At 41.9% G+C, this 27,028-nt stretch overlaps 1 protein-coding gene across 3 annotated transcripts in view; it reads left to right on the plus strand.

Moving 5' to 3' along the window:
* EML1 (EMAP like 1) overlaps positions 1 to 27,028 on the plus strand; it is a 136,246-nt gene that overhangs the window by 15,562 nt on the left and 93,656 nt on the right. Inside the window, exon 1 of one of the 3 annotated variants that reach the window (XM_075711783.1) lies at positions 7,592 to 7,718. The exons of the other annotated variants lie outside the window; for them this stretch is intronic. Coding sequence (XP_075567898.1) covers positions 7,592 to 7,718 — 127 coding nt within the window. Of the gene's footprint in view, positions 1 to 7,591; positions 7,719 to 27,028 lie in introns of those variants that run through there. 3 annotated transcript variants of the gene reach the window in all.

Below are 27,028 nucleotides of genomic sequence, written 5' to 3' on the forward strand. Positions count from 1 at the left end.
CTTCTTTGTGAAGAAGTTTCCACAGGCTCTTTCCTTCAGTTTCAGTTAAACTCAACATAGTCACTGCTCTGGATTTAAACTCTGCTCTGAAAGGCCTGTAATCTAAACATGGAAACATTTAAGTCATACGCTAAAACAAGAAAATGAAGCTGCACGGTGCTATCCAGTGCTGTGTGAGGACCCCCAGGCTGGTCCTGGTGGAGCTGCACCGGCCCCATTGCGTAGAGCAATACCCAGGGGAAACCCTCCTGCAAGCCCCGGAGATGCCATGCTGGGGAGGAAAAGTGTCATGTAAGCCCCGGAGATGCCGTCCTGGGGGGGAAACCCTCCTGCAAGCCCCAGAGCTGCTGTCCCGGGAGCCTGAGGCTGGGCCAAAGCGAACAAGAGCTGCCAGGCAGCCTGGGGAGCCAGGACATAACACGGCCCCTCTGCACCTCTGCAGCCGTGTTTCCAGTGATGCCTGGCGCAGCCGTGCACTGTCCTCTCCCGTCTGATGGAGGTGTGCTCCGGCCTGAAAGCAGCAGAATAAAGCCCCATCTGTTTTTGGTGGCTGAGTTGTGTGAAATACAGTTCAGACTCTGGCACAAAGGGGGAAAAAATTAATTGGGTATTCAAACTTCATTCTGTTTTAATCTGGAATTATTAAGGACATTTATATTTTTAAACACAATGTTTAACCTGACAGTGTCCCATTAAAATGCTTTATATAAGCTCATTAGGAGCTTCTGTGCAGTATCATGTTTATTGCAATTAGCAAATACTAGTGGCTCAGCCAAACTGCAAGGTATTTCTTCTGTCCTGCTCCTCTTTTGTTCCTCCATCTCCTGCCTGTCATAACCTAAGCATAGCCTAGATTAGATCCTTTCACACATCAGCCTTTCTGTCTGACAAGTCCTAAAGAAGGAGAAATAAAAAAAGGAAAAGGAATAGAAAATTAACCATTAGGAGCCTCTGAGAAATCAAAAGAGCCTCTTAGATTAAGTCCCTCACCAGTGTCAAGGCTAGCAGCTGTGCCAGTGGCATTAGTGGCACTAAGTCGCTTAATTCCGATATGATTCAGAATCATTTGTAGCTATCAGCTTATTCAGAGTAAATCCTCTTCCTCCCAGGTCTTTTGTTTGCCATCTCTTGACAAGCTACGATGAATATAAATAAACTTGTAAGATATGTGAAGAAGGGATATATTTTAATTTGTGCTGACGTTTTGTGCATGCAAATGCTACTGTAGAAATACTAGTAATGAATAGTATTAATAGTTAATGAATCCAATCCTTATTTTGGTTTTGTTTCAGGTTTTTTTTGAGCCCTTACTCAGATATAAAAGATATGAAAAGAAACGGAGGTTTTCCTGAATAAGGACAGAGGCCCATTTTTAGAGATGCTTAGACCTTGCTCCAGTCAGTGGCAAAGGGTGGCCCAGCTGGCCTGTGTCCCAGTCTGGATCTCATGGGATGGCTGGAATTTAGTCTCTGAGGTCTTTCATGGTTCATGAGTGACTCACAGGCTGCTAAGCCACTTCAAGCCCACAGAGAGCTCAGGTTCCCAAGAAGGAGCAAAGGTTTGGGTACCTGAGTCTCAAATCCTACCATGAGCACTGGAGCTCCACTATAAGTGCCAGCTCAGACCTTTCAGCCCAACTTGCTACTTCTGTGTGTACCCACAAACGCCTGAGTCCTGACATTGCTGAGCAGATAAGCACTGGTGCTTATCCTACAGTTTCTTGAGAGGATTCAAATCCTCTAGCAGGAGGCATCCTAACTAACTGGGCTGGGATGCTGTGACCAGACGGTGTGGAGAAGCATTTAGGAAGTGGTGTATAAATCAGTACTAGACCTTCCATGGCAGACCTCAACCCTTTCCCTAGCGGTGCTGTGTGGCTGCGCAGGGAAGGACTGCTGGTCTTCTGCCAAGCTCCAGCCCTTCTTGGTTTGTCGGCAGTGCTTGCCATTAACGCTCCTTCTGCCCTGTGTGCTAGCCTGCACTGCCTGTGTTTGATGATAGCTGGAAAAAAGTCCAACTTTTACAAGGCTGTTAGGTTTTTTTTCTTTTTCTGGAAAGGGAGGAAATAAAGGTGCCCATGAAGCTCACTTATTCACTTAACAATTATACAAACATACACTTAACAATTACACAAAAATGCAATACAAAAATGCAAAGATGCATTGTCTTCTTTATTTGTAAAGAACCTACTGCAAAAATGCCAGGTATGTGGAGCAGCAACCAGAAAAGTCATTTTTCATTTACTGTAAACATCAAAATTAACACATAAGGTTCAGAGATGAGAATTAGAAGAGTTCATTTCAGGGACTTAAGAAATGAAGGTCCATGTTTAAAGGAGACCCATTCTGCAGTTATTAATAATCTAGATTCAAGGGCCCATTTCACAGACATTTTCTAGTGCTGTTCTTTTCTATTGGAGTTGCTTAGGAGTTTCTTTTCCCAGCCACTGCCATTTCCTCCTAATGCTCTCCAGTGGGACAGCCTGCTACTCAGCCACTTGGAAATCAATTCCAGAGTGTCTTTTGCAGGAGATGTACTCCAAGTGCTCACCAGTGAATAAGCATGAACCCCTGAAGGCCATTGAATAGTGCTATCTGCCATTGCTACAAGCAGAAGTTATCATTTGCAAGATGCCTTGAGGTAGTTTGCAGTCCTGTCTGGAAATATTCATGCTGAGTCTGTCTCATTGCTCATTCAAATCTTTTCATTGATTTCAGGGAACTCAGCTTGGACTTACTGTTAGGACTAAACTTAGGTTCCTAAAATCTCAGGATCTCATCTGTTTATTTTTCTTTTAAATTGTTTGATCCAAACATGCATCAACTAACAAGTGTATTTTTGTCCTGTTGTGTCTTGCACAAATGTAATCTTTACGGAATGTACTGGTTGAACTGAAAAACAGCTTTGATACCCACTTCCATTGCCTTTCCAGGAATGGATTTAGGACACAGTCTAGAGATTAATGCCTTGGCTGATAGCGAGAAGCATTAAGAGTGGGACCAAGATAGGGTCAGATTACATAAAAAGAGAACCACTAGCTGCAAAACCCACTACTACGCAGAAGAGAGCAGAATATCTCATGGATGAATTTATCAGTATTTCAAAGCTGGTCCATCAGAGATGAAGCCAGATACAGCACTTACAAACTAGACTCTGTATTCCAGTTATGTTAGCTGTGATCTTGCACTAGTTGGTTCACAGAAGATTTGAAAAGGAGGATAAATATTGTCTATAATCCCCGTTGCCAAAGAAAATGTAAGCAGTATTATTTTCAGCTGCTTACTCATTTGGAGGGGGTCACAGCACATGAGTCTTGTTGTGCTTTTTGGCTGCTGGGAACCAGCAGCTTTCCTCTCTGAGCATGGAGAGGAACAGTTGTTCATGCCCGGCTGTTGAGGGAAAACAGGGATAAATCACAAGTTCACCAATGTTGCCTTGCTAACGTGATGTGTGTAGTCTAAGCATGTGCTGTATGGATCATGAACGTGCTGTTGGAAAGGAAAGTGTTTGGGGAAACTTTTGCAAATGGGAAGACAAACATGCTGGTATCTCTTGTTGTGCTGCAATGAGGACACGTAGAATTATGTGCAGACTGGCTAAAGAAATCATTACCTTCGTCAGTGATAACAATGTTTCATAACAAAACCAGACTGTGTCTACAGAGAAAAATAAGAAAGGTGACTGCCAAATAGTATCAGTGAATGTATCAAGAAAATACTATTTCATTACCAAAAAAAATAATGACATTAAAATCTGGTTATGCAGCTTGTGTAAACTGAGGAAACTAAATATTCCGTAACTAAGTATCACTACCCAAAGGATTTATTTATTATTCCCCGATTGTCCTAGTGCAACTTAAATACCTCACAAAACGACCCTTAGTAGCAAAAATTAAAACCAGCTATATTTTTATTAGTTAGCAGTGAGTCCCCATATCAAAAGATAAAAGATGTCAAACATGAGATCCCATCAGAAGAAAAGGAAGAAAAAAGAAGGAAAGAGACATTAATCACAGCATCCCAGATTCATTCCCTCTGGAGCCAGTGTTTATGGACACACCGAGTAGCGAGTGTTGGTTTCAATCCCAGGAAAGGCCTGGCTCAGCCACGTGCAGCTGAAGGGATGCTCTGGAGGAAAAGCAGGTCTTGGCTCCTCTGTGTTTGGGACTCAGTAACATCAATATATGCTCATTGCCCCGCTCTCTCAGCTAAACCACCTCTGATTTACCCACCCTTCGCATTGGAGCGGACATAAAGAAGCCCATAGTGCAACTGAAGAAGCATCTTGTTTCCTCATTCTTTCTAGGGGTTGTTAGTGATGGGTAGAGCTTGCTTACAAAAAACATAGGCTAGTTCCAGAAATATGGTGATATTGTAACAGGTAATAAAAAAAAATCCAACAGCTCCAAACAGAGCCCATTTCAGCTTCAAAATGCCTATCAACAAGCTCAGTTATACATTCATAAGTAGTCACTTGTACTACAAGGATGTCACCAAAGGGCCCAATTTAATTTTCTCCCAATCCATGGCAATTTACAGGACTGTGATTTAAATCCTGGTCATCACCCTGAGTGTGTATGTTTGGGGATGGAGAGTTAAATCACATGAAGCCTTCTTTCTCTCACAGAATTAGCTGTACCTTGAGAAGTCATTCAGCACAATTATTTATTACTTGCATAAATCAGAGCAATGCAAAGAGGTCTGCCACTGAAGTTTAATGGCATATTTCTGTTTCTGTTATTGTTTCAACATGTCTAACCTGAGAAAGGGATGATTCCTTGGTTTTGTTGGTTGGGTTTTTTTGTTTTGGTTTGGGGTTTTGTAATGCTATATGCTCCCAGGGAAATAATAGACAGTGATTTATTTATGAAATTCCTAGAGCGGGAGGAAGTCATGCTTGGGTCTTGCTGCCGTGGAGGGAGAGAAATAGACTGTCCTAATATATTTAGCTAAAGAAGATATAACCCATAGGAAAACAGACTGAGCAAGACCAGAGAGACATATACAAGCTGGCACGGGAGATACTGAGCCAGAGAACAGACTATTTAGATAGAGGCACTTATGGGTACTCCCCACCAACAAATGAATCATCGAGGGCATAACTGGCTATTTTTAGCAGCAGTGCCTACGTTTATTTTGCCTTTTACCTTGATAAAACTGTGAAGCACTACATAGGAGCCACTAAAAATCCATACAGAGCAATGCTGGGCTTCCTTGTATGGATGCAGCAGGGCCCACACAGATATATAGAGAGATATATGTGTGTGTGTGTGTGTGTGTGGTGCCACACAGAAGCAGCTCATTCTCCCAACATAGGTCCTCACGTGGTGGGGAGAATGGGGGTGCTCAGGCACCCTTTGTGCTGCCACCCCCCTGCTTCCATGCTTCCCCTCAGCTCCCTTGTGAGGATCAGGGAGATTGCATCTTCTGATATCTGAATCGTTGCTCTGGGCAAAATCCTTTGACTTCAGCTCTGGGGATCATGACTTAATCCAATAATTTATCTCAATAATGGAAACCAGTGGGTAACACAATATTTGTTTTTATCATTATATTCACCATTTGGAAGTAACGGGCTGCAAACCCCTTATGATTTGTGGCAGGGCATTCCATTAATGCATCTATAAAAAAGCAAAGATGTCTCCATCGACAGCACTTAACAATTTTCTCTATTACTTTGATGACTATTCACTTTGAATGGAAAGTGCTTTTCTGCACCATTGAAGCATAGCTAGTATATGACCTCTGAGCACTCAGAAACGCCGAGATGCTACAAGAAGGAACACTTAAGAGAGCGCATCTGCTCTTTGGCACGCGCTGCCCAGCTTCAGACCCTGTACAGCTCACTGCCTGCAGTGCTGCTGTATCATGCACAAATCGGGACAAAATGTGCCCCGTGGCATTGAGAGCGGAACCGAGCTATTTCATCTGCCTCCCGGTTTTGCATGATTACCAAGTGGATTTTACATTCAATTCCTTGTACGAAATTGGTGGTAAAATCTACGCAGGTCTAAGCTTGTTTCGTAAGCTTTTACTGGATAGCAGAAACAGTGTGTACTCATCTGGCGGTGGAGGATATGGAGGCTGTAAATTGAGAGGCTGATGTTCAAATCCAGCAGATCAGCATAAAGCCCTCAGGATATTATTCTTGCTGCAATTACAAGTAACAGCTATCAGGAAAAGAAAGGGTAGGAGACTGCTATGCAGTGAATAGAAATGTTTCTCTTCAGTTGTTTGTATGAATACTGCAGACAAGGATAAATAGTTGTTACTGTAAAGCTCTCAGTGACAAATTGACCCCCATCTGTGTCTCTAGCAGTCCTCTAGATTTTCCTTATGGGAGGCAGTGGTGGGTCACCAGTGTGGTCATTTTAAGCTTGGAAAAAAAAAAAATCCTCATTTAAGAGTCTCCTTGTGTGACCTTTGCTTATATTCATAAGTGTTTCTCACACAAACAGCCCTAGTGATGCTGATGCTAATAGGTAGATGGTAGAGATGATTTCCCTGTGACGGTTAGAGACTGGAGACAAGGAACAAAAGCTCCTTTCTGAGAGCTGCCCATCCATCTCGAATGCTCTGACTCACTTCACCTCATGTGGGACTGACTGCTTAGAAAACCAACACTGCCATCTTTTTACCACGTTTACAGGATCACAGCCTTAGGATACACAAAGCATTACTCACTTCAGCTGATTCCATTAATGCCGAAGACACAGGCTTGTACTTCGTACAAGCTGTAGAAAAGGCTTCTGTGTGAGAGGATTATGGCTACAGTTCAGATGCTCAACATTTCCTAGTAGAAATATTTCACAATGAAGCAGTAGCATCATTAAGAGCTTGCAATGCATCAGCATCTGCTTTATTTCTTCTGTTAGAGTCACCCTAATTTTTTGTGTGTGTGTGTGTGTAAGGCTATGAAGAAACTCAAACCCAATTGTTGCTGTTCTTGATTTTTATGGAACTAGTTACTTCAGAAATAGAGAAAAAAATCTCAGGCTCAGCTGTACAGCATAAACTATCAATACAAAATGGCAATGCAATACCATGTCAATGCAAGTTGAAAGCTGAGCAGATTTCTGGTTGCTAACATGTGCCTAGCTGAGCATGCTGGTATGCAAACACAAATTCAGTCTGGCATAAATTATATGAACTATGTTATCTTGCATCAAAGTATTTTCCCAGTTCTTTGTGTTTCCAAATATATCTAACATGCATTTCTGAGTATATCATATATGTTGCTCACAACTGAAGCAGGTGTATCTGTTCTTTTCCTGTTTAAATCAGAGATGCTGTTGGACACTTCAATGGGTAGAAAAAGTACTTCTCCAGGTGGTACTAGGTTTAAAAAAACAAGAGGTTTGACAAGTCCACACAAGGCATTCAACACAAGACCTCCAAACTACAAATTCTTTACTGCAGGAGGTGTACTCTCCCTTCCCAGTGACCTTGCCATCCTAAGTAGGTTCTTATGACATCACCTTAATGCTGTGGCTTAAAAACAGCTTAATTAATTTAGCGTCTATGCATTGCTGTCTGCTGCCATTGTAACCTTCACATAAATAAAAAGAAGATAAGGCACCCAGCTGCTTCCCATGCAGAGCCCTTTGAGTCCCGGACATAACCCACCAGCTGCTCCGGGGGCATCGCTGAGGAACATGAAGTCCATCCCGGAGGAACCAGCCCAGGCAGACCAGAGTGGAGCACCAGAGTTCTGCACAGGTCACTCATTTCTTCCATTACTTAATTCCACATTGCCGCTGACGTGAGGATTACCTTGTATTTTATAACAGCTGGGATTTTAACTCCATTTACAAAGTAATTAATTTTCCTTAAGTGTGATGGTGGCTCAGCGTTAAATAGTAAGTAGGCAGCGTTACTGCAACGATGTTTTTTTCTAGTCTGGATATGATACTGTAAGATAGCATCTGTTTCTGTACTGTCTGATTTTAAATACCATACTACAGCAAGAAAAATCATTCCGACTCAGTGTTGAGCTCTGAAGAGCTCATAGACTTGTTTCTTTTTAAGTATTAACTGTTCACAGTGAATGTTTTAGTGTGAGTTTAGAACAGAAAGTAGCTTTCCTTTTCCTTCAGTGCAGTCTGAAAAGTAGACAGGTGGCAGTAAAAAAAGGACTGTAAATCTAAAGCAAGCTATAATACCATTAATGGGTTAACTTACTTTATTAAGAAGAGATTTGTTGCTTACTAGCTTGAGCGTATACATAACTGTACTTGAGTCAGTAAGGAAAAAAACAAGATAAGCAATCAATAAGCAATCAAAATACCTGATTTTAAATATATTTCATTTTCCTAAGTAGTAGACTTGTAGATATTTTTACATTACTCATCAGCTAACAAAAGAAATCCCCATCCTGAGATCTAGCCAAGAAAATCCGGGATTGGAGTTCATGCAGAAACTAATCTATGTAGATTAAATAGCTGTATTGTCTTTCTCCCTGCATTGTACAGCTTGGCAGCATACCCCAAAACCAAAATCAGATTTAAAAGAGAAGAATGTGTTGCGTTTTTCACCAGCCCCAGAAATACCAGCTCTCCCATACCAGGGTACAGGGACCGCTGTTTGCACATGGCAGTGACTTTGTGGCCTGCAGGTACAACCCCAGGAGGTGCTGCCAGCAATCGCTGTACACTGCCAATACCCTCAGCAGTCCTTTGCTTCACAGCGCTTGATCCCACAAAGCTGCCCAGGTCTGGCAATTGGCATCGCAGCAGCAAACGGTATTATCTGAATTATGCATGTATCAAACCTGGGCTCTGTACAGTGAGAACAGGTTCAAAAACCCCTTCCGACAGCCCCGTCGCTGTACTACCTAGCATGTGACTCATTAACTGGGAGCCGCTGAGACAGCCCAGGTAGAAAGATGCTTTTGGAGCTGGCTGCTTTGTTCAGAGAGTGCTTTACAAAAATGTTATGCTTGCTCTTGTGGAATAAGCTCAGGCACACTGAAGATGGAGGAGATCCGTTAAGGAGCCAAGGAACTTCATCCTGGCACCAGCCAAGCATCAGACATCCAGGAGCTATGGAAAGACAGAAGTACAGCGAGATGTCTGAAGCTATCTGAAACTATCTGGCTGGGAGGTTGAATGCTAGGGTTTTTGGAAGAGCAGATATTTTTCCTTTCTAACAAAAATCTTTGAGAAGATCCTGGGTCATGTATTGCCTGTAGTCTATAATAGATTAAATGAGGAATCCATCCTGATGGATTCTTCTTTGTTCAAAGTAAAGATATAAGATAGCTAGATGTAGATAAATGATACTACTTGTAATCATACTCTTGGAGGTCACATTGCCCAGCGTGTGCAGGGAGGGAACCCCCAGCATGCCAGGCAGCCAGGGGAGGTGGGAATGGTGGCTTTTGGTGGGTACCATGAAGCTGCGCAGGGAACAGCCGTTCTGGGTCACCTCCTGCACACGTTCTGGTATTGGCACTGAGCCATGCGTGTGCCTGGGCACTTCTCTGGCTTTTACTGCACACTGATCTTCTCACCCTGGCCTTGTCATCCTCAAGATGTTTTTCCCTCTCCTTTAATCAGATTAACCAGCTGCTCATGCTCTCACGACACTGACTCTGTGGGATGTACTTCAGACCTTAGTCTGTCTCGCCTTTATATTTACCTTCTCAACAGCTGTGTGCCTGGAGCAAGGGGATTGTGTCTGGCTTGACTTGCTGGGGCACCTATATTCTGTTTTCTGTGAGAGGGGCCCTTTTAGTCCCCTTGGAGATGCTGTGCTGCACCTGTGTTCTCTCCAAAATGGGGCTCGAGGTGGTACCTTCCCTAGAGAGATGGCAGGGGCAGACCTGTACCATCTGCTTTGGACTGGTATTGTCTTCCAAAACATTTTAAGGGATGCTTGCTAGTAGAAATGAGTTTTTTACATCCCTCAGGGTGACTGTGGGATGGTAGCAAGTGATTGCATTGGCACCTCTGAAGAGGGCAAGCTGCCACCACGGCTGAAGCTCCTGCTTCTTATCCTGCTTCTTAGCAAGGACATGGTGAGGAGCTAATTTGCTGCTAATTTGATGTAAATATGAAGTAAAATGGATATGTGAAAATGATCACAAAGTTTTCACATGCTTACATGGAGTCTGTTCTCTTCTTCTGATTTTAAGATGACATATCTCCGGTGATGTAAGCCAACTTTTTCATTTGTGTTCACAATCCATATATAGCGCTAAGTGTGTACGCAAGCCAATGAATAAATGTTTCCATTGTTGTGTTTGCAGTCTCGAAAAAAGAACCCAGTAAACCTCTGAATAGCATCAAATATATCCAAACTAGAACATAAAAGGCTTTTCCATAAATACAGGCATTTCGGGATGCCTGCTACTCTGTTCTTAAAACAGAACCAGAGCTAATTGCCAATCACCTCAGCAGTCACCAATCAGATGATCAGCAAGCAGCTAACACAGTGTTTACAGGACAAAGTCTGGGCTTTGCTGTGCTCCACAGCGCCTAGAAGCAGTTGCCACCACTACTTTTCTTACTGTTATTCTCCAAGATTTTCCAGCTTTACTGCAACTGGACTTGTGAAGCAGTAATTACTGTGAATATGCATATATCTTCCCTCATAAATTATTTCTGACACATGTGTTTTAAGTAGGGCAACAAAGATACATGAACTAGACAGGCTGTAATTGCTTGTGTGGAGTTATTTTTTATGAAGTAACTTGGATTTGAATGCCAGGTATTTTTACTGTGGTATTCACTACAGCACTAAAGTATTGATTTTGTTCCCCTGAACACTAAATACCATTTTTAATATAAGTGTATTTGCATGGAGCTAATATCTGTGATGCTGTGTTGGTTGCTATATCATTTCTACAACAAACATTAGCTGCAGAAGATGAGATAAAGTGCCTGTACCCAGCTCCCACCCTGGTCATACCAGAGCTGAAAGCATCAACGGGTTTACATTTACTGCACCTGTTTTGCATAGCTTTTGCACAGTTTTACATTTTACATTTGTCTAGTTTTACATAGCCTTCTGCTTGCAGCACTGTGCTGCAGGTATATTTGCACATTAGAGAGGCCGGATAAACAGTGACACAGCCACTACTCATTTGCCCTAATCACTAATGATAAAGCTAGTCTATTTTTTAAAAGGAAAACTAGCATTAAGCTAGTTAGTCTACTGAAATACAATTGTCTATATTCAGAATTTTCTTTTTGCCTAGAAATTATAATGTTCAATATAATGACTACTTATGAAAAAAGGGTATTTTTATAATTTCTTCCTCTAATAATTACCGACTACAATTTTCAGAAACAAACAGTGAGACAGAAACATTTTCATTTTATAGTCTGAAAGGCCTTCTGGAAACATAGGGTCATGTTGGAGCATTTCTCAGAATATTTCTTTAGATCCATCTGTCAAAGGAAGATACTAAAATAGACGTTCTGTTATCTTTTTATACATTATGGGCCTAATTTGACATCTTTTCCTTAAGCGCATTTCCTGTTGTTTTCATTGCCCTTCTGAAATATAGATGATACCATGTAGAAACACTCCGTGGTATATTTATTTACTGGTTTTGGCTGATGAAACTTTCCACATGACAATTTCTAGGCTTATGAGCATCGGTATTTGGAAGTACCGACTCCGAAGTGTATTTATGCTGACGTAGTATCAGCACCGACTCAGAAACATGTCCACTCCACTCCTTCTATACTTAAGTCACCCTGCCAGAATACAAGTTTCTTTCATATTCTGATTAGGTGCTTACTCCATGTCTCTTTTTAGCATCCTTTGTTCGTAGGTGGACTCAGAAGTGTGTCATTCCATTCCTAAAAAGTGCTCAGTTGACTGGGGTGGGAAGGAAGCTGGAAAGCCCTGCCTCGCAAAGCCTTGCTTCTGTACTGCAGTACAAGGGAGCATCGTGACCTTCTCCCTTCTGAATGGAGCCATACTATCAGCCTGAGCACGTCACCTCATTTGAACTCCTACATTATATAAAATGACGACAGAGGTTTTAATTTATCCAAGAACATCCCCATGAAAGGAGTTTTAAGTCATTTCACCGATTATGAAATCTCAGCCATGAAACTCTTATTCAGGCAGAACTATTGATGGGAAGATCCCTATTACAGCTAGAATATTTTTTCTCCTAATAACAATGAAAAACCTGCTACATATTATTACATTTTGAATGAGGGCTTCTATGCAGTAAGGTTTTAATGATCTCACAGTTGCCAAGTTTTGCTTTCAAAATCCCAGTGGAACATTTTTACCAGGCCTATTAGGTAATGCACACAACTTTTGGGCACAAATTCAGTATCTCCTATTCAGTGTCCTCACACTAGACCTTGCCAATGACACAGATGTTCTTTTTCCATAAATTCCACCAACCATGGTCTGGAAGCCATAGTTTTTGTTGTTCTGTTCATCTCTGCTTTGTATGCATTTGTTGTAGCTGGTCATTATCCTTTAACAAAAAACTTTCTGTCTAATTTAGCTTCTCTTTAAACTAAAATTCTGAGGCAAACAGCAGAAAGATCATTCTCTGCTGTGGGCCAGTTTTGACCCTTTCATAAGCATCAGGAACATCTTCATATTTAAATTGGGAAATTTTGTATTGATCCAACCAATGAATAAAGAAATATTTTTTCCCAAATCTCAGAACATGTTAGTTATACAGATTTTGCAATAATTCCTTCTTATAGACTTATTTCTAATGGGATAGTTCACATTTTGTCAGGCCAGAAGTGGAAGTTTTAAAATTTATGAGTCTTTGAAGTGCTACTTTCCATAGGGCATTAACCACCTTGTATTTTCCAAAGTTCTGAAGATCCCAGGACTGTAATAAATACATTTGACTCTGAATCTGTTTCATGGAAGTCTTGCCCTAAGAAAAGACATAAACCTAACCAGTGACTGAAATTTGGGCTGACCCTCTAATCCTCAAATAAATGATTGCCGTAGAGCATCTCATTTAGGATGGGAGCCTGAGGGAACATCAGGGCTGCTGTCAATATTTAAGACTCCTGCTGTGAATCCTCTGCCAAGGAATGGACAGTTCATCTGTTTTAGTGGATCCTTTGGTCATTTCTGTTCTATTGCCTTTCTTTCAGTATTGCTTAAGTACTCCTGTACTCACCAGAAGATTAATGACATCACCTAATTGGTTTTGCTATCCTTAGAGATGATGGGCCAAATTAATCCCTGTTAGAGCTCCATTAATCTTCAAGGATTTACACCCAAGATTAATTTGTCCCCATGATACTAATCACTTGCTGTGTGGTCTGTGGAAAATCACTTAACTTTGTATGTTGGTTTTCCATCCCAGCTGGAAAATGGGGGCAATAACTCAGAGTTCAGTGAAGACAAATGCTCCAAACACTCCTAGGATTGGTTAAAATGGAAGACATTTTTAAGCACTTGTTTTCTCACTTCTTAGTGAAGCTTGGATAGAAACATTTCCCTATGGATATGCCTGGTATTTATACCAAGTAAAGTCTTAGCACTGTAGAGCTTGGTGGGAATTTATATGTTGATTATCCCAGGCCTGGGGCGTCACACTTCAGGTTTTACAGAAGTCACACATACACACCCAGAGGCAGAATTTGGCCTTTCTCATTTCTGCTTCATTTAGGCCAATTTCTACAGCTGTTCCCCAGTGAGAATCTCACTGAAGATAGCAGGAATTTTGCTTAAGTAAGGATTACAGGATTAATCCCTCTATCTCCACTCATGTTTATTTTGGCAGTCATTTAGATGGGAGATCTCCAGAGCTCCCTAGCTCAGGTTCTCTCCATTCTGCTCACAGATACGCATCTAAATGCGCCTCTCATGGATTAAAGTAGCAATTGCATTTACCAAGAGGCTTCTATATTTGCAGAAAAATATTCTGGTAATGCCACCAATTAGATAAAACTGGGACTTCATGCAGATAATAGAAAAGAATCTGCTGATAAGGATTGCAGCAATTTATTTTAGCTGGGACCCATGCTAAAGGTGAATAACAAGCAATCCATCAGTTAGATGACCAAAAGTACACTTGAGTTTTACAACCCATTCCTGTTTAATAACCACAGGCACTATTACTCAACCAGAAAATATATATGTTGAAATATGTTCTCCTCTATTCATGCATATTTAATGTGTTCCATTGCCTATATTAGCAAATATATGTATAATAAAGAAGTTAAAGGATAAGTCCTTGCAGTCTTTTCTAGTAGGAAACCATACAATAAGATTTAATGATCTTTGCAAAAAAGAAGGTGCAGTGTGTTCTGTAAAGAAATAGTTTTTATAGCGTTTTGACATTTATTTGGCACAGCTTCTTTGAGCGATTTACAAATTGCTATGTAAAAGCAAGTATTTTTCAGCTATACATTTTATTTTAGAGCCAGTATTACTTATTTCTTCTTAATTCTAGAAATAGAAAAACTATTATACCTACTTACTGGAATTCCAACAGACATGCTAAATATACACTGAAATCATCGTCAATTATTTATTTGAGTTGGCAAGGAAAAATATTTTTAAAGTTTAATGAAGCCAGCAGTGATACACAGTTTCATGTTGCTGAGCAACAATACCGGTGGCCAGTATTTTTAAGGTAAAAGAATACAGTATAACCATGTTGATGCCTCAGGCCTCCGTTGTACCTCCCATAGTAAAACTCGGGGGAGCGGGATCAAAGGGTGCAGTGGACTGCTTCTGCTCACTGAATTTCTCATGAAGAAGCAGCAGCTTGCAGGTCAGGAGGGGAAGCTCGGGGACAGCCCCCAAACTACGCAGGTCCCATAAACCCATGGGAAAGGAAGCTCTCACCTCCCTCAGGGCAGAAACAATTGAAAGATTTGAGTAAATTGAAGGGGAAGCTTGAGAGGGATATAGGAAAAAATTGAACGCTATAGAGAGAGGAGTTAATCTGGTGCTTCTCAGAGTTCAAGGATAGAGATGTTAAGCAAAGTAAAAGGCAGAACATAAATTTGATTAAAAGAAAGGCTTCTGCACAATGCATAATTGGTCTGTGGGACTAACTACGTCAGAGTGCTACCGAGGCCAAAAGCATAAAGGATTCAGAGAATGACTAGCACTAATACAGGTCATGCAATCTTCATTAGCTGCATGAGGTAGAAGTTTTTTTAAACAAGGAAAAAAAAAAAAACCACACTCTCTCTCTAAATATCTATCTTCATGCTTCCTGGGACTAAATAACTAAATAGTAAAACTGGGGAGAAAATTCTCCTGAGGACAAGCTATTTTATAAATGCCTGTTTTGTGGCAAGCTGAAGTCCATCTGGTACTGGGCTAGCCAGAGCACAGGTCTGGGTTAGCTTGGTAGTTCTTGTTCATGTGACGTTCTGCAGGGATGTCTCCCCACAGGATGGCTCTTGCCTTGGGCTACTTCCTTTCTATTTGGGCCAAATCCCAATTCAATGGGATGAGGGTCAGTGAGAAGGAAGACTTCATACACAGGCTTCCACAAGCCTCTGGCTTTGCAAGTGAAAGGAGAAGGCTTCCACTTGGAAAAGCCACGGAAGTCACACGCTGACTTGGCTGAGTCTGTCCAAACATGTCCCTTACTGATAAATGCAGTTCCAGCCGCATGGCGGTCCCGTGGGGAAAGGTTCAGGGCTGGAAGGAGCAGAGCAGAGCACCGCTGTTTCCTTCACCGCCAATTTCTGTTTCCCCCTGATAATAGAGGGGCTGAAAATATGCAGCACTACGGCTTGTTTATTAACCACGTTCCCCTTTATTGGGGGGGAATATTTGCACACCAGTGCAAAGCAGTACCACATTATCATCCTTGATTTGTGCATATTTTTGAAAAGTGTACTCTGTGCCTACTGGGAGTTATGTTTTTTGAACATTCCTTTTTCTGTACTCTCTGAGTCATATTCCCATCATTCCTATACCTCACAATATTTTCCCATTGCCATAGTGACTGCCTGTGAGGAAGGCACAGCCGAGTAACTTTAAACTGAACCCAAATTGCCTACCAGACTGGACCTCTGCTTGAGTTTGTCTTACATCAAGCAGGCGGTATGAACCAAATAGTGCTTTTTATTTTTAAGAGAATCACAGTTTGTTTCTGACACAGAGACAATATTGTCACCTGTCTGATCTAAAAGTCCTCCCACCAAATTACCCTAGCTGGTCTGGTCCTAAATCTTCCAAGTAGGTCTGACTCCCTAAGCAGGCAGTGACTCCACACCCGGATTCTCACAGAGCAGCTAAATGGATTGAATTGCAATAGTAAAGTATGTGCTGCTCACTTGCATTTTTGTGTGCCCCTCCCCACCCCTTCAGCTGAATTCCTTAAACTTAGAAAGAGTTTGGACCAAATCTGCATTTTGGAACACCACCCTCTGTTGGACACAGATCCAAATGTCACAGCTTTCTCAAATGTCACACTATTAATGTCTAAGCAGAATGGCAAACCTGAGTTTCATACGTGTGAAGATAGCATTTTAAACTTTGTGGTTTAGGTTCTGGAATATAGAAAAGATTAATGTCTTTTATGAATTTAAATGTGTATCTCAGATAATGTAAAAGTCAAATTTCTCTTGTAGAAACTACTTTTGTTATCACTGTGAAGGGCAAGTCCGGAAAATAGATAGTCTAGCCTTCAAGGTTAATGGTCATTTTCAATGCCTGTTTAGGAGATTTTGCCACTAAGAAATAAATCATATTAGATTAACACTCTTTTATGAGGCAAAGGGAGGACAGTTCGTACAGAATGCCTTTATGTGTAGGTGTCTGTGAATGCAGAGAAAAGAGAGGCAAAAATGCCTTTCATCTCATACAAGGGAATAATACAAACAGACCCAAACATTCGATTCTGTCCCTAGCAGCACTTTGTGATATGAAGACAAATACACCCTGAGCTCACTTTAAAATATTTTCAGAGGTGCTGATTACAGATGCTCAGGAGCATCAAACCCAGAGCAAGCGTTGCTTTCCGTAGGTGTACATGTTTGCCTGCTAAACAGCAATAAGACTTTTAACTGAAGGCGAGTACTGCAGTCAGTGTGAATAGCCTTTTTATTTCATCAGCTTGTTCATATGAGCATTATAGGAAGGGATCCAAAAAAGGGAACAGAGTAGAAAAATGAAATCCCAGGCATCCCATGTATTGTTTTGGAAGAAGACAGTGAGGACACCTCAGTCCTAATGCCTACTCAGGCTTTTGGCTTTTCACTATTGCAACTGTGATAGTGATTTTTTGCCAAGTTATGACCCTACTTTCTATCTTCTCAGAAGATGGAAGGGGGCATTAACTCATTTTCTAATGAGCACTAGTGGACTGGGATTGCTTTGTGTTGACCTGACCTAACATGCACCAGCAACCGTGAGAAGAAAGGCTGATTCTCTATCACTAGCCCCCAGAATAGTAGCACTGTACACACAAGCACTCAGAAAAGTGACTTGATTTTTTTGTATACCAACTTTATTTTCTGGTATGACATTAAGTAAACTGTTTTCTTCATCAGCTGCTCTTGGAATATATTGCCAGTGACTTAAATGCGGGCAAGATTTGATCTCCTCAGAACAGAAAAAAGGAGCAATGTCCTAATTTATATTATTCCAGCTTGACAGCAATAGAGACAGATTTTGTAAGTAAAGTGGGATTATTTGAGGCAGTCCAGCCAATTACTTGTGAAACTCACATGGAAGAACAGCAGCAAAATGCCCATGGAAGTGGGCCTGCAGCTACTGTCCCCCAGAAAGCTTAACGGGCTGGACAATAACTTGGTGAGGTGGATCTCAGGAAACCTAGGCTGGAGAGGACCTTGAGAGTTCATCTAGTTAATCTGACCCGAGGCAGGACCAGCTGTATCACATCAAACAGGACATATATTTGTCTAAAATGATCTTAGAGATGTTCCATGGATGCTCTGTAATTTCCCCAGGCAACTTATCCCAGTGCTTTACTGCCCTTACAGTTGGGGGGATTCTTTATTCTAATGTCTAACCTGAATGAGAATCTTTTTGGATATAATTTAAACCCCTTTTAAACTGGACTTAATGCTCCAACTGAGGCATTATCAATGCTGAATAGGGTGGTGTCCTGGTTTCAGCTGGGATAGAATTAATTTTCTTCCTAGCAGCTGGCATAGTGCTGTGTTTGGGATTTAGTACCAGAATAATGTCGATAACACACTGATGGTTTAGTTGTTGCTAAGTACTGCTTATGCTAGTCAAGGACTTTTCAGCTTCCCACACTCTGCCAGGTGCACAAGAAGCTGGGAGGGGACACAGCCAGGACAGCTGACCCAAACTGGCCAAAGGGCTATTCCATACCATATGATGTCATGCCCAGTATATAAACTGGGGGGAGCTGGCTGGGGGGCAGCGATCGCTGCTCGGGGACTGGCTGGGTGTCAGCAGGTGGTGAGCAATTGCATTGTGCATCACGTATTCATAGAATCATAGAATCATTTAGGTTGGAAAAGACCTTTAAGATCATCCAGCCCAACCATTAACCTAACATTACCAAGTCCACCACTAAAGCAATTAAGGGGAGAGTAGCAATTTCGTGTTTCCTGGCTTGGTGGCTGGATTATTTTTAACGAAAGTAAAAACTAGGAATCATTAAGATTGGAAAGGATCTCTAAGATCATCAGTCCAACCGTCAACCCAACACCACCATGCCTACTAAACCATGTCCCAAAGTGCCACGTCGACCTGTTTTTTGAACACTTCCAGGGTTGGTGACTCCACCACCTCTCTGGGCAGCCTGTTCCAAAGCTTGACTATCCTTTCTGTGAAGAAATTTTTCCTAATATCAATCTAAACTTCCCCTGGTGCAGCTTGAGCCCATTTCCTCTCGTCCTATTGCTAACTACTTGGGAGAAGAGACCAGCACCCACCTCACTACAACCCCCTTTCAGGTAGTTGTAGAGAGCGATAAGGTCTCCCCTCAGCCTCCTCTTCTCCAGACTAAACAACCCCAGTTCCCTCAACTGCTCCTCATAAGACCTGTGCTCCAGACCCTTCACCAGCTTTGTTGCCCTTCTCTGGACATGCTCCAGCACCTCAATGTCTTTCTTGTATTGAGGGGCCCAAAACTGGACACAGTATTCCAGGTGTGGCCTCACCAGTGCCGAGTACAGGGGGACAATCACCTCCCTGCTCCTGCTGGCCACACTATTCCTTGATACAAGCCAGGATGCTGTTGGCCATCTTGGCCACCTGGGCACACTGCTGGCTCATGTTCAGCCGGCTGTCAACCAACACACCCAGGTCCTTTACTGCTGGGCAGCTTTCCAGCCACTCTTCCCCAAGCCATTTAGCATTGCATGGGGTTGTTGTGACCAAAGTGCAGGACCCAGAATTTGGCCTTGATGAACCTCATACAATTGGCCTCAGCCCATTGGTCCAGCCTGTCCAGATCCCTCTGCAGGGCCATCCTACCCTCAGGCAGATTGACACTCCCACCCAGTTTGGTGTCACCTGCAAACTTACTGAGGGCACATTCAATCCCCTCATCCAGATCGTTGATGTTAAACAAGACTGGCCCCAAAACAGTCCTGGGGAACACCGCTCATGACCGGTTGCCAACTGGACTTAACTCCATTCACCACAACTCTCTGGGCACGGCCACCCAGCCAGTTTTTTACCCAGCGAAGAGTACGCCCATCCAAGCCATGAGCTGCCAGCTTCCCAAGGAGAATGCTATGGGAGACTGTGTGAAAGGCTTTGCTAAAGTCTAGGTAGATGACGTCCACAGCCTTTCCTTCATCCACCAGGTGGGTCACCAGGTCATAGAAGGAGATCAGGTTGGTCAAGCAGGACCTGCCTTTCATGAACCCATGCTGGCTGGGCCTGATCCCCTGGTTGGCCTGCATATGCCTGTTGAGCGTACTCAAGATGAACCGCTCCATAATCTTTCCTGGCACTGAGGTCAGGCTGACAGGCCTGTAGTTCCCTGGGTCCTCCTTCTGGCCCTTCTTGTAGATGGGCATCACACTGGCAAGCCTCCAGTCATCAGGGACCTCCACTGTTAACCAGGACTGCTGATAGATGATGGAAAGTGGCTGGCTCTGCCAGCTCCCTCAATATTCTCGGGTGGATCCCATCCAGCCCCATAGACTTCTGAGCATCCAGGTGGCATAGCAGGTCATTAACTGCTTCCTCCTGGATTATGGGGGCTCATAATATTTTGTATTCCCCCCCCCCCCCCCTTCCTTTTCTGTCCTATTAAGCTGTGTCTGTATCCACCCCTTATTCTATACCATCTACATCATGCCCAGGTTCTACCCTTTCCAATACATTCCAATTAATCACCACCATTTTTTCTGTCTTTTGATATATACACACAGATATCATTCCCTTAGTCTATGGGCCATCACTCTAAAATGTCCATTGAGTTTATTCAGTCCATGACTTTGGGCTCCATCTGTTATAACAGTCTTTCAGGACAGAAGAGATGGTGTGCAGTGTTGGATTGTTGCACGCTGTTCCATTTCCATCACCACTACACTTTGCTCGGTTTCATCAAAGTTCATTCTTCAGTATTCTGGGTGAGCGACCAGTGACTATTAAACTAATTTAATGATTGCTTATCACAAATTTGTTTTAATACACTCTGGTCAGATCTGTTGTTATCTTGAACGCTTCAAGCCCCACTCTGGGCTCCAAAAGGATTGTTGTGGTTTAACCCGGCAGGCAGCTAAACACCACACAGCTGTTTGCTCACTCTCCCCCTCCTCAGTGGGATGAGGGAACCAAAAAAAAAGTAAAATTAATGGGTTGAAATAAAGACAGCTTAATAGGACAGAAAAGGAAGGGAAAATAATAACAATAAACAAAATACATGATGCACAGTGCAATTGCTCACCACCCGCTGACCGATACCCAGCCAGTTCCCAAGGAGCAATCGCTGCCCCCCAGCCAGCTCCTCCCAGTTTATATACTGAGCATGACATCATATGGTATAGAACATCCCTTTGGCCAGTTTGGGTCAGCTGTCCTGGCTGTGCCCTGTCCCAGCTTCTTGCACACCTGGCAGAACATGGGAAGCTAAAAAGCCCTTGACTAGTGTAAGCACCACTTAGCAACAACTAAAACATCAGTGTGTTATCAATATTATTCTCATACTAAATCCCAAATACAGCACTATACCAGCTACTAGGAAGAAAATTAACTCTATCACAGCTGAAAACAGGACAGGTGGAAGGATTTCCTCATGCATTTTCAGGATTATTTATCCAATTCCAGTATGCTCCTTGCCTTTTCCACTCTGTATAACATACCTGACTCAATGTTTGGTCTGTGGTCTACCCTTGGTCGAGCTATTTCCTAACCAGTTATTACCCACCTTCCAGCAGATAATTCCTGTCTAAATGTAGTCCCTTGTAATGGTCCTTAGTACATTTTATCTTGCTTTTACAGATAGTTCCTTCAAGCTGCCAAGATCTTTTTTTAAATTTTAATCTGCCTATTAACCAGCATACTTGCAGAGCTCCACAGCTGTGACATGCACATTTACTAAGTATGTTCTCTGCTCCCTTTTTCAGTCACTAGTGAAAATGTGGAATATAATGGGACTGAGGACAAAACCATGCAGAATTGTGTTTCATACAACCTTACATTTTGTGTCACTTTTGAGGTATAATTACCTGAACAGTCTCACACCTGTTCAAACAGGTGCAGCAGGGGCAGCGAGGCTGTGTTTCCTTATTTGCTTATGTCATGACTGTGCAAAAAGCCTGACTGAAGTTAAGTTATATGACACCAACTGCCTTTCCCCTCTCCACAGCACAATACAGTCACAGAAAGAACAAGACTGGTTTGACAGACTTTGTTCTTACAACTCAAGCTGAATGTTACCTTGTCGTGGTTCAGCCCCAACCAGCAACTAAGCACCACGCAGCTGCTCGCTCACTTCCCCTGCCCCGATGGGATGGGGGAGAGAATTGGAGGAGTAAGAGTGAGAAACATTCCTGGGTTGAGATAAGAACAGTTTAATAATTGAAATAAAGTAAAATAGTAATGATAATAGTAACAATAAAATAATAATAATATACAAAGCAAGTGATGCACAATGGGATTGCTCACCACCAGCCGACCGATACCCAGACAGTTCCCAAGCAGCGATCACTGCTCCCCAGCCAACCCCCCCCCAGTTTCTATACTGAGCATGACATCATATGGTATGGAATAGCCCTTTGGTCAGTTTGGATCAACTATTCTGGCTGTGTCCCCTCCCAGTTTCCTGTGCACCTGGCAGAGCATGGGAAGCTGAAAAGTCCTTGACTAGCATAAGCAGTACTCAGCAACAACTAAAACATCAGCGTGTTATCAGCATTCTTCTCCTACTAAATCCAAAACACAGCACTATGCCTGCTACTAGGAAGAAAATTAACTCTATCCCAGCTGAAACCAGGACATACCTACTTCCCCTTTATCTTCTAGGCACTTACAAATAGCTTGTTTTAAAAGACCCAGATTTTGGGGGGGGAGGATCGAAGTTAACCAGACGAATCAATAATCTCCTAGTTCCTTTTTTCCCCCATTTTAAAGGCAGGCACCATGCTTTCCTATTTCTGTTCCTCTGACACCCTGTACATCTAGTCACTCAGACAGTAACTACCTGTCCGTTGATCAGTCTGCCCTTCAAGCCTCGTAGGACGAAGTTAACAAGTCTAGCTAATTTGAAAAGAATTATCTGAATACAGTGCAGCCATGAGATGAATCTGACTGCAGAACTAATTGATCCTAGTAACAATCATCTGTCTGCCAGGTCCCTTTTCAGTTGGATCAGTTCCCCCACCCAGACCCCTGCATGCCCTCACAGACAGCTGTGGCAGTGGGATGCAGGAGGGCAGCAAGGAGGTGGGAACGGCGTGGAGCAGGGAGAGTGTAACAACATTTTTCAGCTAGAGCACTGGCTTAACATGTTTGTTGAAATACAGCTTTAATGAAGACAGATACAAAAAAGTAATTAATCACTTGTACCTTCCCCGTGTCATCTGTCAACAGCTGTCTCACACCCCTGAGTAGTGGACCAGCTCTTCCCTGGCCGCCTTCATGCACATTTGTCGAATGACATCTTGTTACCTCACTGACCCTGCTTGTATCTTATTTTGCACTTTTTCTAATTTTACCTCAACATGCTTTTGCCATTCAGCTATACTTATCTTCAATAGTTCAATCACTTTCCATATAGTTTCTTCTGGTCAGGTCAGAAAGGGCCTTGTGATGAAGCCGGGGACTTTATTACTCCATTTCCTCTCCTTGTTCTACACTGGGATAACTTGGGTTTCTGAGCTCCAAGGAAGAATATGCAGGGATGGAAAATCCCTGGGTTTCAGTCTTCATATGCCGTATTTCCTAATTTCACATGGAAGGAAATGGTGAATGAATGACAGAACAAATGGTCTTCATCAGACGAATAGAAAAAGTACAAAATGCTAAATCATATCAAGACTGTCCCCTAATTGTATTGCTTGAATACAATGTAACTCAGAGCAGTACAGAGCCCATGAAGGACATGAGCAAGAGAGAAAAGGACATTTTTTCTGCAATTCTCCAGCCGTTCTGATCTGCTCAGCAGAGCTGAATGTTAACAGATATTCTGCTCTGCTTCTAGTCTCTAATTGCACCATTTTCCACAAGTTCACATGCATGACAGCTGAAAATCATGAGTCATATGTATTCTTTTTCAGCATAAAGTGTTATTTACTCCTTATTCTTGCATGGTCACCACATGACATTTGAAATAGTGAAGCTGGCAAAATGTCCTTTTACACAGTCATATACAGGTTTTCTTTAAAACATCTTACTGATATAAAATGAGTGCCATTGACTTCTTTGAAATGCATTTTTTTCTTAATTCGTCATATGAAGCTAAATTACATCAACATTGTTAAGCTTTTTTTTTCCTGCTGAAATGATTACTGAATAAGAAAATAGCTGCTGATGTCTTGAAATAAAAAACGTCATGAAAAATAAGGCGCTATTATAGATGTGTGAGTCTGAAAAATCTGCATCCAGAGTTTTGACTTTGCCAAACAACTGTTTAGTTGAATGAAGTCTCTGATGAGCATTAACCAGCTAGCTAGGTTATTTGTAATTATTTCTGTGTATAGCACCATAAAGCTATACAACATTTTTTCTAACAAATAAAAAGCAATGAAATCAAGACTTCAGCTGAAGCTGATAGTGATCTGCAAGGTTGCAGCAGATGAAGACTTGGTCCTTGACCTATTCAACCCATCCCTTAGTCTAGGGGGACTCATTCACCTTCATTCTATGTGGGAATACTTGTCTGAAGGGATAGTTTTGGGAAAAGATGCAAAATTATTCATTGCAAGATTTCTCAGATATCTGTGAAATATACCACAAGCTGGTTATGCCCAAAGCATTCATTAAACAGCTACTAATAAGTAAAAGAGCTGTTTAAGAGGAAGAATGCCTTAGGAAAAGACAGCAAGCCCCTGTGAGTCGGGGCTGTAAGCTGATGTTTAGAGTGAGATCCTAGCTTGGACTGCACGGTGGTCACGCAGTGTCCCTTGGCAACCTCCAGTCCTTCATCAGCCAGTGCACGCTGCAGGGGTTTTATGTTCTTAATTCTTTTGTTCATGGCTGCATCTACTTGTATAATTTATGGCACACAATACATATTTTTCTTTTGAGATTCATTCTATTCTTTATTCCAGCATTTATTCTGTCAGAAAGTGGTGGGACAAGGAGGGGTTATCGGGCATCAAAAAGTTGAAAAGAACTTGTCTTCTTGCCCTTTTTTTCTTGAATTATGACTGCACTGCGGACAAAATCCTTTTACTTCTCCTCTTTTCCCTTATCTGTAGCTCTGGTTTTCTCTTGCTTCTTTGAAAGCTTGAGAGAGAGACGTCAGGTGGTAAAATACTTAAGAATTAAAGGACTGCATCAGGAAGCATTTTTAAAATTAGGTGACTTGGTATCTGAAACAAATGCATGATTGTTCTTCATGCTTGGAATGCTGGCAGCCAGGTGGCAGGGCCTGGGCTATTTCTCAGGGCTTCATTCAGAGACTGTCATTATTGCCCCCATTACTTTTTCCTCTGTCCAGGACTCCCTTGAATGCCACCACCAAAGCGAAGAATGCCACGCATGGCTTCCCCTGAGGAGGATTAGTAATCCTACACCTTGCACTGGCTGGCAGAGGTCTTTTAAGAACAACCAGCATTCTTTCCCCAAAAGCCAAATACTTTATTACTGTACAGACCTGATCCTGCAGTTTGAACCTCAATGTCTATTCATGTTCCTGGGCAATTCAGTGAAAGCCTCTTTGGCTCAACCACTTATTTTGTTACATTTTATTTCTTAAGTTTTATATGTCAAAAGGAGATGTAAAGTGGAATTTATCTAAATTTCTGGATACACTTGCTGTGAATCTGTAGAATGACATTACTTTGAAAAAAACACATGTAACACAGAATTGCTTTGATCACATTGTGGGCCTCGGGTGATTGCACAGACCAGAACAAAAAAGTCTTTTCCGAGCCAAATTCTGTTCCAAAGTAAATAAAAAAAGTTTAATTCAAAACAAACCTATAGTTACCCACAAAAATAAAAGCTACAGCCCATGCTGGAAATTAGAGTAAAGTAATGTTGAAAATTGTAGGAAAGGATTGTTCCCTATTGCTTTTTTCTTGAGCCAGCCAAGTTTAGATTAGCTAATGATTTAACTGTTTTCCTCCATCCCCAGGTTGTGTCTTGGGATCTTGTACTGGGAAAGCAGAAATGGGCTGAGGCAGCAAAAGCATTGGAGGGGTGAAGGTCTCAATGTAGGTGGTCTTGGGCTCTGGCAGATATCAAAGGAATCTGTGAGTGTAGTGGGCTGAATTTCCTGCGTACCCCTTGTAGGTCATCCTGCCTTCCACCCTCGCGCTCCTCCACCCACGCGGGAAAAGCTCATGGAAATTCAATGAGTTTGAACCAGTGGACTTTCTATTGTCCCCTGCAGAAATAACCCACACTGTACAAAGCGAATATTGTCTCATTTCTCCCCCTACCTCTTTTAACAGGAGATGGATAAACAAAACATTAAGATAGGTTAGTTGAGGTGGTAAATGGGCATGTGTGATGGCAGGAGTTAAGATTACAGGTAAAGTCTGCAACTACTTTCTATGACTTTTTTAGTCCCGCAAATTAGCTTTTCCAATAAACCCCTAACTAAAAGCAAGCATAACATATAAAATCACTGAAAGAACTGCAGTATTTTTTCCCATTATCTCTCAAGACACTTGCCATAGTTCATTTTCCATATCTGGGCAAATTTCCAGTAACATAAATTACCAATTTTAGCTCTTATTACAAATGTAGAAAGTGACATAAATGAGATTGGCTAGCTCCTTCTAACATTAATATATTGAACGGATGTGGTGCTTCATCTTACACATACATTTTTATGTGTGCTTTATTATTTACATGGCCGACAGTAAATTTTCCTAGTACGCATCAGTTCCCATGAGATGCCCTTAATTGTGTTGGATCCTGAAAACAACGAAACAGTGACATGGGAAGGTGGGAAATCATGAATACCGGGTCTGATAAGCCACAAGTTTAATCTGCGAGGAATGTAAGAAATAGTGTTGAGATACCTCCCTCCACTCACAGGTGCTGTGGGTGTCTGTTTGCAGAGTGGGTATCCCTCTCACAGTGTAGCTGACATATATTCTTTGGACATATATCCTCTTTTCTGCTTCTGGGTTTTACACATTCTTGTAAACTGCTACAGTCCAATTAAATTTATCAGTCTAAAAATTGAACAGAATAACTATTTTAGTACCACTTTATTAAAAAATGGCGATTTTTGTGTACACTGTAAATGATCAAATTGCTATGCTGTTATTTAAGTGCCATTTATAAAAAATATATCTACCTTATAGTTTGTTCTAGTCTTTTTCTTCTGTAATACAATTCAGAAGGCACAGATTTATACTGTTGTGGCTTTGTATAAACCAGATATTAAATTCTAACAAAATATGACTTAAATATATGCATAAAATAGACCTCTGGAATATTATTGTCATAGTAACATCTTTATAATCATAACACAAAAT

The sequence above is a fragment of the Pelecanus crispus genome, chromosome 6, assembly GCF_030463565.1.
Source record: "Pelecanus crispus isolate bPelCri1 chromosome 6, bPelCri1.pri, whole genome shotgun sequence".
In the NCBI taxonomy this organism is placed as follows: Eukaryota; Metazoa; Chordata; class Aves; order Pelecaniformes; family Pelecanidae; genus Pelecanus; species Pelecanus crispus.